Raw genomic sequence first — 12,167 nt, 5'->3', positions numbered from 1 at the left:
GTTATTAAAAGTCCGTCGAGTGGCGATCTGCAGTCGTATTTCATCCAGTTTGTAACGGATTGAACGGGCGTTGGAGAGGAATATGATCGGGAGTGGTGGTTTAAACGGACTAGTCTTTAGCCGTGCCCACAGGCCTCCCCGCTTGCCCCTCTTCTGCCTCCGCTCGCAACGTCTCCTCCTGCGGCTTGCTGTTCACGGGATTATAAGGCACATTAACCGAAACAAAGCAGTCAGATAAATTAAACTTTATTAAACTCATTCTTCTTGCTTCCTCCACTTCTGTACCATTGATTTATTAATGAATGAATTCTGATCTATTCCCATGTTGCTGCAGTATATTAATGACTAACCTTGTATTGTGGATGGATTATCTCAGTTGTTCTCCTGACTGAAGTTTGGTCTGTTTACAGCCAACCCATGCGATTGCGTTTGTCTCTAACTATCAGGAACTTTAACGTTAACTTTTATAAGTGGAAAAGTGTTAGTGTTCGTCCTCCAGCTTCACTGTTTATGTTATGCTAACATAGCTGTGTCGCTAGCGATCAGGTAGCACATCATTATATACCAGCTAGCCCAACTTCAGTAAGCCTACAAACGTCACTGCTGTTTAGTTTCCTGTCTTCATTTATGTTGGAAGTGATAGCAGAGCTGTACGTTTGAATTTTTCCAGAAATCTCTGTCAGAACATCATGCTTAGGTAACTAGCGAAACTAGCGAGCTAACTTCCGCTAGCTTCCTGCTAACTTCTGACTCCGTTAAATGTAATAAATTTTGTTTTCGTGAATGCCTGGAAGTTAAACTTCATAGTTTCACCTGGTTAAGCAGCAATGCTGATCGTTTTATTAAACATGAAAGAATTGAGACAGTTTTTAACTCTCAGTGATGCTGCAGTGTTCGTTTGACCTGAAGGTTACGGAGTTTAAGAACCAGATTACTCCCAGATTTAAGAGCATCTTAGTCCGACATATACGACAATAACGACGGCCGCTTGCATGTTCTGCAAAAAAATGTGCTTTGTCGTGGATCTGACGGACAAACACCAAACCAGTTCCACATCACTGAAGTTGCACCATTTTTACAAACCAATTCTGGTTCATCTGTTTCACTCAACAATCAGCGATGTGCATATGAAAACAAAGGCACTGTGCATGCGCATTTTACTCATATTCTATCGCGATATTTCATTTTCCTATCGTTGCCTAAGATTATACCGGTATTACCGTGAACGGTATAATATGGCCCAGCCCTAACTGATAGTGCTCTCCAAAATTATTGAGCTTCCTGTGTGCACGATCAACTGTAGAGGTGGGTAGATTGCTCCAAATCAACAGTATCAATGCTGATATTGGTATTGCATCGATGCTAGCATGAGAGGATCAATACTTTGTTTAGCCCACTGACTGTATGTACATGGTATGGTATCGATACCAAAAAATCTGCTATATTGTGCAGGAATATCCCTCATTACAAAGATCCCAGTCTTAGTTTAGGTCTTAGTTTTCCTGACACTGCATGACTAACATTACTGCCTGCAGCAGGGGAGGGAGAATATTTCAGCCATTTATTAAACTGAAGAGCTTGTTTGAGGGAAATAAATTCACTTTGACTTTCCAAAGACTAACTTATTCCATAAAAGCAGCTTTTTTTGTTTTGTCTTTATCTTGGCGAGATTTTTAAAAAAATCTACAGCTATAAATCTGTTCTGCACATTCACAATCTTGAATTGCTATTTCATCGTTTTGCCATGAGTTTAAAAGAGCGGACATAAAACTGCTTCTACTAGGCAATGAAATTCTTTTTGAACATTACTTCACAAGTACCAAATCCTTTTTTTTTTCATCATTCTTTTAAGAAAACTCCCTGTGTCTGTGGGCACAGATGGGGGGCTTGCTTAAAAAAAGAGATCTGCTTTTTATCACGTAGCGAGAGGTGGTGGTCGCGAAGTTGGAGTGGTGACAGAAAGGGGGCGCTAAATGGGAGGAGCTGTCTATTGCAGTGGGAATTGCAATAGCCAGACCTCCATCTGTGATTGATCAGTGAGTTGGATCACAGGTCTTGTGTTTGTGTGCGCAAGTGTACGGGTGGGTGTGGGTGGCTGGGAAATCTGGAGAGAGAGGGAGAGAGAGAGAGAGAAAAACAGAGTGATAGGTTTTGCCCATAAGGTTCAAACTGGGCGTGTGCTGGAGTTATAAAAAGACTGGCAAAAAAGAGCAGATATGCTATTGTGGCAGAAAGGTCTGATCAGGATCAGCATGGCTTGGCGTGATTAAACGAATAAGAGCGTGGGTATCAGTGTGTGTTGAATAACCTTTGCGTGTTTATTTTCAATGGTACTGAACAATTAGCCCATTATTTTCCACACTAACAAGTCTTGACATGTTTTCATGCACAAGTAAGCATTTTTCCTTCTTCTCTCCTGACCTTATTACAAGAATTACTTCCTGCTGAACTCTCACTTTCTTTGTTATAAAAATAAATCAAAAAGTTAGCCTCTCAGAGGTTGTATGGCTACCTGGTAAATATTTGAGGTCCTTAAGAGTAGAAGCATAACACACTCACTGGACACTTTAATAGGTACACCTCTCAGGTACTAGGTTGGACCCCCTTTTGCTTTCAAAAATGCTGTAATGCTTTCTGGATCAGTTCCGTCAAGAAGCTTGAAACATTCCTCAGAGATTTCGGGCCACAATGACGCGACAACATCACATAAATTCAGATTTGTCACCTGCATGTCCAAGATGAGAATCACCACATCCCTAAGATGTTATATTGGACTGATATGCAGTGATCCCCGGCAGCATGGTGGCACGGTGGTTAGCACTGTTGCCGCACAGCAAGAAGGTCCTGAGTTCAATTCCAACATCAGGCCGGGGTCTTTCTGTGTGGAGTTTGCGTGTTCTCATGTGATCTGAGTTTTGTGACATGGCGGACTATCCTGCTGGAAGCAGCCATCAGAAGAGGCGTACAGTGTGCTCAGCAACAGTGTTTAAACAATAGGTGGTACTGTGGGGTTGAAAGTGTGCCAAGAAAACCATTAGACCACCAGCAGCAGCCTGACCCACTGATAAAAGACAGGATGGATTCATACTTTCATTTATGCAGCATTCTGAGTCTGAATGTTGGAGCAAAAATCTAGATTTATTGGACCAGGCAATGTGTTGCCAACAAGAGATGCTCTTCTGCACATACTGGTTGTAACAAGAGGTTGTTGGAATTATTACTGCCTTCCAATCAGATCTGCATAGCTTTGCTTTTCAGACTATTATCTATAAACCCTAGAAATGGTTGTGCAGGAAAATCCCAACAAATCAGCAGTTTCTGAAATATTCAGACTAGCTTGTCTGGCACCAACAACCACACCACAGTCAAAGCCACATAAAATACCCCTCTTTGCAATTTTGATACTCAGTTTTCAAGTTTTCAGCATGCTGTCTTCACCATGTCTACATGCCCAAATGAACTGAGTTGCTGCCATCTGACTGGCTGATTAGGTATTTGTATAATTAAGCAGTTGAACAGATGTGCAAAGTTACTAAAGTTGTGAGTTTATAACCTACTTTTGCATAAGGCTACCGACAGAAGTCACTGTCACACATATACATTTAAACTTGTGCACCCAAATCTTTCCTTAAGTCATTAAAGATGTATGCTGTGTACAGTCATTCCAATTGGGAAAAACAACAGTTCAAAGAAGTCATTAAAAGCTAAACATCAGCATAAAAATCATTCAAGTGAATTGAGAGACTAGCAGCAAAATACTGCCGTGCCATTCCACTCATGACTCTGGATCTTCTTATAAACCTTCTCAGCTAACACACTTCTTTATATGCCTCTAAAGTCAGGCACCCTTGTCAAAATCATTTATTTAATCCTCATAGTTTTAATTCTATAAATAGACCTCACACATGAAGTCAATCTTTCCATTTGTTCACTTCATACCATCAGTGTGATGCTTTCATGCCAGTAGAGGATAAAAAGAAGGTCCCAGCCTCTTTTTTTAAATGTATATATTAATGTTTAACTACAGACCTCAGTGCTTCACACCGTTTTTTTCCTCTTCGCCGCCTTCACCCCTCTCAAAGTAAACCAGAGTCAGACAGCCGTAATAAATCACCAAAAGAGCCAGGGTCCAATCACCACCGCAGCTCAAAGGCGTGAGAAAGCCTGTGGGCCTTTGATGATAACACCTAGTCAGGTTATCAAACCAGCTCCATGCCACAAAGCGTGGTTGCAGAAGTGATTGAGTCTCTGAGCTCAGAGCATCAGTCAAGGATGCAAGGTCACTCAGATGGCAACCACATGATTTAGACCTTGACTTGAGTGAGTAGTACCTGCTATAACAAAGGTTTATTTACAGGCTGGTGACTCCATCACTCCATGATATCATATGTTTTAGCATTCCAAGTGTCAGACAGAGAAAATGGATGAGACTTTGTGTCTGAGCCAGGATAGTAGTTGACTGTACAGTACCAGAGACGAAACACAGAGCTTGTCGTAGCCACGACAGCACGAAAAGACGGATGAGGGAGCTGACATATTTCTGTGCTAGACACATTCAGCACTCCCACTGGGCTTTAATGAAGTCACTGTGCACTTACCTATTCTCAGGGGGTAAACAGAGAGGTCAGCCGCAAATCACTTACTCCAGCCCAGTGAACCGGTGCCATGAGCAGACATGTTTGAGGTTTAGTACAGACAGTAAAGACCAACATAAACTATGACGGGTAATGTCTGCCACATACTGTGTCAGCAGCCCACCCTGCCTTCAAGCTAGGGAGGTGATAAGTATCGACACCTTGCCAAAACTAGTAAAACAACCAAAATAGTTTCTTTTTGACTAAATCCAACAACAGGTCTGTGCAGTTTTAGCAAAAACAACCTGTTCTGGATGCGACCAGAGCCAAAAGTTCTGCATGCCAAATTACGATGTGGCTCCTCGTAATAAATCACAGCCTGAGCTATGTGCAACAGAAATGCGCTGGCTCGGTGCGTTCCAATCAGCATGCATTACTAATAAGTATAACAGCCTATTTGTAATGGGATAGAGAGGAAAGAATGCATGTAACCTGATTTATCCTTACATCAGTGGTAAGGGCAATCCAACTAAAATAGAAACACCTTAAAACAGAAACAGAGCGGAGAACTGCTGAGCATCTCCAGCACTACCATAACAAAGGAAATTTTAACTCCTCTCCCATGGTGTCCGCTAAAACAAACAGAGCAATCATTGTCACAGAAACCAGGCCAGATAATTACAGCATAAACATTTATTTCACCAGGGAAGATGAAGGCAAACAAAGCAATATTACCATGGTTTCATAAAGCTGCATGAGTTTCTTTTTTGCTTTTATGAGTGGGGAGGGGGGGTTGATTCACTTCTACAGAAAGTCGATCATTCATGCAGGACTTGTAAAAGAAACAGAAATACATTGCAGTGTGCTTAAGTCAACCGCCTCATTAATGCCATTGCATGATAATCTAACAGCTTATCAACACAACTAATTAAGATAAAACAAATACAAGATTGTGAAGTTTGCCACCACATTTATGAGTTTACAGGAACACAAGCTAATGCAATAGACACTGGTCAATTAATTTCCAGTTTTGACTGAATTTCCCATGGAAAGCTGGCACTGTCCCTGCCATAAAGTACCAAAGAAAAATATGTTGTTCATAAAATAAAGTTATTGTTCCTTTTAAAGTGCCCTAAGCTTGCAGCTCAAATGCCCATAATCAGCTCGCTTTCTAGAAGCCAAATGCTCCGCAAGGGAAATGCTAGGCAGCCTAATGAAAACCAAACCAGGCTTCGCTCTTTGTGCTGGTAAATGCCCAGCTGCGCAAACCTCAGTCAGTCAGTGATGGACAGCCATCGTCTTACATAAGCATATACCAAAAATAGAGCCGACAGTTTTCATGTGAAGAGATCCGACCGCTATCGAAACCATAGGCAGAGCTCTCCCCTCTGATAACATCCCACACCCAACAATTGAGACAAGCAGAAACTCTCTTAGTTTTCCCAGTATTACTCACCAAGATGGAAAAAAAAGATAAATGAGTCAGAGAGGAAGAAATGGGACATGCAAATTACAGTCTTACCAAAACATGGGTGAGCACAATCTTTATGAGTGGCGCTCCAGAAAGGTTGACCGACAGGGCTGGCAGAGGCTCCACTTTCAAAGAAATCAGACAGCTTGCTACATGGATTTTGTGATCCTTGTAATCAGCTGCTTCATTAATCCTAAGAGATAAAAAGGGGAGAATTGGCTTAGATAATCTAAAAAAGAAACTGAAGCAGAAAGCCAGACAAACATACAAAAGAAAGAGACGGAAAGAAATGGCAGACATACAGTGGGGGGGAGATTTATTTGATCCCCTGCAGATCCCAACTCTTTGTAAGTTTGCTCACTTACGAAGAAATGAAACATCTCCAATTTTATAGTAACTTCAATTTAATGGAGAAAGCAAGAATATATACCAAAATATAGAAAAAAAAGACATTGAATCATTGAGTGAAATAAGTATTTGATCCACAGGCGAAACATGACTTAGCACTTGTTGGAGAAACTCTTGTTGGCAAGCACAGCAGTAAGATGCTTCTTGCACACATCTCGGGAGGGATTTTGTTCCACTCCTCTCTACAGAAACTTTCTAAATCCTTTAGGTTTCTTGGCTATCGTTTGCTAACTTGAAGCTTCAGCTCCTCTACAAATTTTCTATAGGACTTAAGCCTGAAGGCCGTCTACGCAGTTGACTTTTATATGCTTCTTCTTTAGCTACTCCTTTGAGTAGCTAGTTAGCAGTATGTTTGGAGTCATTGTTATGCTGGAAGACCCATCCATGACCCATTCTCAGTGTTCTGGCTGATTTTACATTACATGGCCTCATCCATTACCTAATGTTTCCTCCTCCGTGCATGACTGTGGGCACACAACAAGTCTAAGCAAGAATTGTGGCTGGGTTGTAGGGGATCGAATAGTTATTTCAGGAAATGACAAGCAAATCAATTTATAACCTTTATATAATGCGTTTCTGTTTTCTGGATATTTGGTTAAGCTTATCTGTCTCTTCATTAAAAGAGGATTGCATAAAAATGTTCATTTCTTGGTAAGTGAGCAAACTTACAAATTCATCAGTGGATCAAAGTTGATAGTTGGTTAAAAGGAGAAGTACTCCAGATCTCTTGCTTCACAATAGCATCTATCACCACTGTTATCTGCAACTGGCATTCCCACATACGTGTTAAACACAGGACCAGAGCATTGACATTTAGATGAGACTTTAACCATCTGTCTGTTTAATGAATCACACTTAGTGCCAGAATTATTCCATGACAAGTTTTTCAAGATGATCATGTGACCCCAATTTGACATTGCGGTCACACAAACATCGTCTCCCTCTTACGATACAAAGGGAGGCCTAGCAGCCTCCAAATGTACTGCCATAAACATTTCTGACTTAATTTAGATGGATGCAAAAGTGGGGAACAACAAGATGCTTAATCACCGTTATGTCAAACTGAGTTAAAAGCTGGAACAAGCTGATCCAGTGTTGGAACAGTAAGTGAAAGAGCTAATAGCAGGGTGTATCAGAGCTCAGTGGTGTGATGAGAGATAGGAGAGAAAAAAACAGATAAGGCCTTGGCCTGGGGCATCAGCTGTTCTGCAATTCAGGAAGCAGGGGCGCCTTTGGTGCCAGCTTACCCATTTCCCACACAGGAAGTACAAAGACAGTGTCCCTGACTTTGCGCTTTTGTTCTTGTTGCTGTTTATTATTAGTTAGACCTTTCAAGATTTTACTTTTCACGTTTGGTAGCATGCTGTGTCATCTTACCTGGTCTTCACAGGGCTGATCTCTTTGTAGTAGCTGTGCATGTTGTGATAAAAAAGGCCAACAATGGTGGTTTGAGCTGAGGAGAAGAAGACAACACGCGCAGACTGAATGTGAAAGAAATGAGCTGAGGGCCGGGAATGTAAAGCAGTGCTGCTAAAACACTCACAAAGAAGGCAAGTTAATTAACATTGGCTTGCTACAGTGTGGTGGCACCGGCGGGCTAATGGGACAGTCCTATACTCGCACCGGGGTGAAAAGCAAGACTGCCGCAAACCCATGTGGATGTTGGAAAGCTTGTGAAATGTCTAAATGACTTCACCAGGAGAGCTGGGGGTCTGCTCCCCCACCCCTGACTTGACCTATCGTTCAGCTCGGTCCCACCTTAATACTTTAAGATAAACAATGAAATTGGAGGAAATGCTTAATGGCCCTGTTCCTCCTTTCAAAGGCCTTTCACTTGGGAACTGCTCTAGAACAACAAAAGCAGATGTCAAACAATATGGATACGCAACAGAAAACTGTTAATAAATATATAATCCATCCAGTGTTGGGGAATACATGTACCGGCGTTACGTATTTAAAATACAAAATATGAGTAACGGTATTCCGTTACAGTTACTGCTTAAATAGGTGATAATTGGAAATACAGTTACTTTGTTAAAATCAATGGATTACATGGTGGTCTTTTTCTGTTTCATATGTTAGGCTATCTCCTCTCTATCTCCTCTCTAATTTTGGTAATTTCACGCCAGTGGAAACCCAAACAAAAAACGCAATAAGAGGCTCTGACCGGAAATCTGACTGCGCAATGCAAACTCTGTTTGTCAGCAACCAAGCTGCTCTCATCTTCAAAAGACTCCAACCTAAAGAAACATCTGGGAGTAAGTTCTTTTTTAAAAACTAAGGTTAGCCTACTGCAGCTATCTTGTTTTAGTTGTAGTAGCTACCTGGGTTATGTGCCACTTCAGTATCTGCGATGTACCATTGCTGTGTGATGTATTACTATTACTGAAAGCTGCATTACAACCTGCTAGCTGCAAATAATCGTGTGCAGTTTTGAAAGCAGACAAAAAGAAAACATATTACTGATACAGAAAGTTTTCTATGCGAGATCACTGCAAAAAGTGCAGCCTTACCTAAAGTCCACCCTAATGTTACTCATTTTATATTAAGATTTAAAAATCTAGCTGGTATTGTTTTCAGAACTGCATGTGATCGTTTGCAGCTAGCAGGTTGTTAATGCTATCCATCAAGTCTACAGTCTGCGCTCTATGAACTCAGGTAACGCTAGCTAACAATGTTAGCTCGGCGGCAAGTAGCCTTCAGTAATAGTAATAATTCACACAGCATCAGAATACGTTACTCACATCAAGTTAAGAATATGCTTCAAACTACATTTTGGGCCATGTATTCTGTAATCTGTAGTGGAATACATATATATATTACAACAGAATGCATCCCAGTGAGCCTCAGCAGAGACTGGGCCAGTACACTTGTACAACTCTCCTACAGAAGAGCGAGAGAACAAGAAAAAACAAAACGCAAAATATGCAGCATTTTCTGTTCTTAATTAGAATATAAAATCTGTCCTTGGAGCACTATGGGCAGCCAGGTATTCAGAGTTAATTTGTTCCTGGCTCTAATGTGTTAAGCAATAACATGTATTCCACTTCTGATAATAGCCCTTTAACTAATTATTAAGAGTTCGTTCTGTATGGCAACTCAGTGCATGCGAGAGCCAGGTGGAGCCAAGGGAATCTGACCTAAACACAAAGTCAAACAAACAGAGTTTTAATGCCCACTGTAATTACTGCTCTCCCTTGCACCACTACGTGGATCCATTCCTTTTAACGGTGGAGGAAAGTGGAGAAAAAGTGCGCTCTCTCTCATTCTTTCTGTTCTGAATAAAAGGGTAACTGCCAACATTAAAGTCATAGCTGGGTTTCTACAGTACACCATAAAGCCACACAAAAGCTCTCATGGCACTCCTGTCCTTAACTGTATGCCATGTTAGTAGTCCTAAATCTTACGATAATAAATTACCGTCCGGTAACAAGAGTCTCCCAGCTGGACAATTTTCTCTTGGCAGAATCAGTGCACGGCTAATGTGAGGTATTCACACTCAAACCCAGCTACTGGTCTGTCTATGCAAAGAATCCTCCGAAAGTTTCTCCTTGCACGTCGATGAGCACCTGTCAGTGAACATGCAGAGGCTGTAGTGCTAGTACTTACACTCCATTGCGAACGCCTCTCCAGGCACAGAGATGTAGCTCTTGCCTTCTGTGGGGAAGCGGTAATGTGACAGCTCAAAATTCTGTGGGAGTTTCATCAGAGAGTAATCTGTGGAGGTCAGAGGTTAAGAAAAGGGAGAACTGTTGAGAAAAACAAAGTGACAAGCAAGTAACAAGACCGATTTGCTTTGTCGGGGGGGAATCACAAACATCAAACAACCCCTTGGGAGAGAGACAGTAATAAAAAATGAGGAAAAAACTCAGGAGAGGAAAAGTGGAGAAGCTTAACTTGTGCTTCTCTGAACAAATGTTGTCCTGACGTGATTACAAAACTAATGATGTCAACTTGAGGCTTGGAGTCCGCAAAAGCTACAAACAATGACTTACTTTATGGAGAACCTGACACTTTACTGACCTGCAACAAAAGATGTTCCATCCAGGGAGATGAGAGAGTTCGGGCTGTCCTCCAGGTTAGTCACTACATGTTCCATCACTCTGTCCACTGTCTTGACCAGTCCGCTGACCACAGGGGTGGACTGCTGCTAGAGAACAATGACCCAACGAGAAAAAGTTGACAACTGATTCACTGTTTCTGATTTTGTTGTTTGTCACGGAGAGTACTGCTCACAGTATAAAAACAGGTGATAGTGTCACCGTCTAGAGTTACACTGTAAACCTGACAAAAAACCTGACAAAAACTTGATAATTCGGTTGGCTCAAACTCACTCACTACACTGTATCTACTGTCCAAGTTTGATGTGAACATCTGTTTCAGCTTGCTCTTACAAAAACAAGCAAGGTTGTTCTGAACACCCAGTGTACTGAAACCGCTCTCTTGTGTTTGTGATTTGGCCATAACAATTGCACAGTGGAGGAAGCAAAAATCTTTATAGTCAGTTACGCAGTTTTAAACATCCAGATATCCTCGGTGTGTTACATTAACGTATTCGCCACATTGCATACGTTACATTTCGTCATGTTTGGATACTGCACAACTACAGAGTGAACCCATTTACCTCTGTCAGTCCAGGAAAAGACAGCACTTCTTCCACACTTTTGAGCAAACCCTGGGTGGAAGAAAATGAACATCATAGAATTGTTGCATCATATGCGCATGGGTGGGTATTGTATCTGTGTGTATGAATTGGTTTTGCAACAGCAACATGTGTTTTGGACTGTGTTTCAAGACCTGTGTGAGGTTGTTCGCAGTATCACGAGAAATGGTTCCATTGGGCAGCGTCTTCAGGAAACTCTGCACTGGCAAGAAGTCTGTGGGTCGGAGCTCCTCCTGGAGACTGCTGATGACAGGGGGACTCATATCAGCGGCTCTCTGGGGAGACAGCACATCGGGCATCAAATGAAGTTTACTGCCAGGAGCAGCGAGTTCCAGTATACACAGGATGTTTAGTGACTGATAGCTTGAATTTAGAGAAAACTCTTTGGACCAGAGTTTCGGCATTGGTCTTTTTCAGATTAGTGCCCAACAAGGAGTGCGCTGTAGTGTGCACTGTTGACTGACTCTGCCTACCATCTTCTATTTCTTTAGTTGTTTCCTACAAACAAAGCCTTTCGATAAAAAGGTTGCTTCTATTCACATGTGTTATCTATTTGCTTTTTTCCATTTGTCTTTAAAAGAAAAAAAATGCCTCAACAGGAAATAAACTCTTTGTGTGCATTCAACTAAAAGTCCTTCATTGTTACTTCTTTATTGACTTTCATATGTGTTTTGGCTCAAAGACGCTCTGGTAATAGTTTCCAATGATGTTGAGGTACAGAGATGGGGTTTCATCACCCACACATTGTAAGAGTACTATATTTTTAACATCCAATAAATTAATCCTAATCTATACCAAAACTGAGAAATTACCGTTGTACAGTATTTGTCAATCTTTTCTTTTCAGCCATTCTGTTGTACATTTGCTGCTGTGCTTGTAATCCTGTTGCACGATCCATTTCGGGTAAAGCTTCTGTCGAACAGTTAGCCTCAAATTTGACTCTAGAACACTTTGGTATACAGAGAAGTTCATGGTCAACTAAAAAAATTGCAAGGCACTCCGGTCCTTTGGCTGCAAAACAAGCACAAATCATCACCCCTCCAACACTGTG

At 41.4% G+C, this 12,167-nt stretch overlaps 1 protein-coding gene across 4 annotated transcripts in view; it reads right to left on the bottom strand.

Moving 5' to 3' along the window:
- The window catches only part of adgrd1 (adhesion G protein-coupled receptor D1), a 42,407-nt gene that overhangs the window by 23,549 nt on the left and 6,691 nt on the right, over positions 1 to 12,167 (bottom strand). For 3 of the 4 annotated variants that reach the window (XM_026188244.1, XM_026188246.1, XM_026188247.1), the window contains 6 exons: positions 11,251 to 11,391; positions 11,078 to 11,128; positions 10,477 to 10,603; positions 10,063 to 10,170; positions 7,831 to 7,906; positions 6,097 to 6,238 (listed from right to left, as the gene is read on the bottom strand). In XM_026188244.1, the coding sequence (XP_026044029.1) occupies positions 6,097 to 6,238; positions 7,831 to 7,906; positions 10,063 to 10,170; positions 10,477 to 10,603; positions 11,078 to 11,128; positions 11,251 to 11,391 (645 nt within the window). The remainder of the gene's footprint in view (positions 1 to 6,096; positions 6,239 to 7,830; positions 7,907 to 10,062; positions 10,171 to 10,476; positions 10,604 to 11,077; positions 11,129 to 11,250; positions 11,392 to 12,167) is intronic. The other variant, XM_026188245.1, reaches the window with a different exon arrangement.

This window comes from Astatotilapia calliptera, chromosome 12, assembly GCF_900246225.1.
Source record: "Astatotilapia calliptera chromosome 12, fAstCal1.2, whole genome shotgun sequence".
Taxonomy (NCBI): Eukaryota; Metazoa; Chordata; class Actinopteri; order Cichliformes; family Cichlidae; genus Astatotilapia; species Astatotilapia calliptera.
The sequence above is the reverse complement of the archived record's forward strand: the minus strand, read 5'-3'. Positions and strand labels throughout refer to the sequence as shown.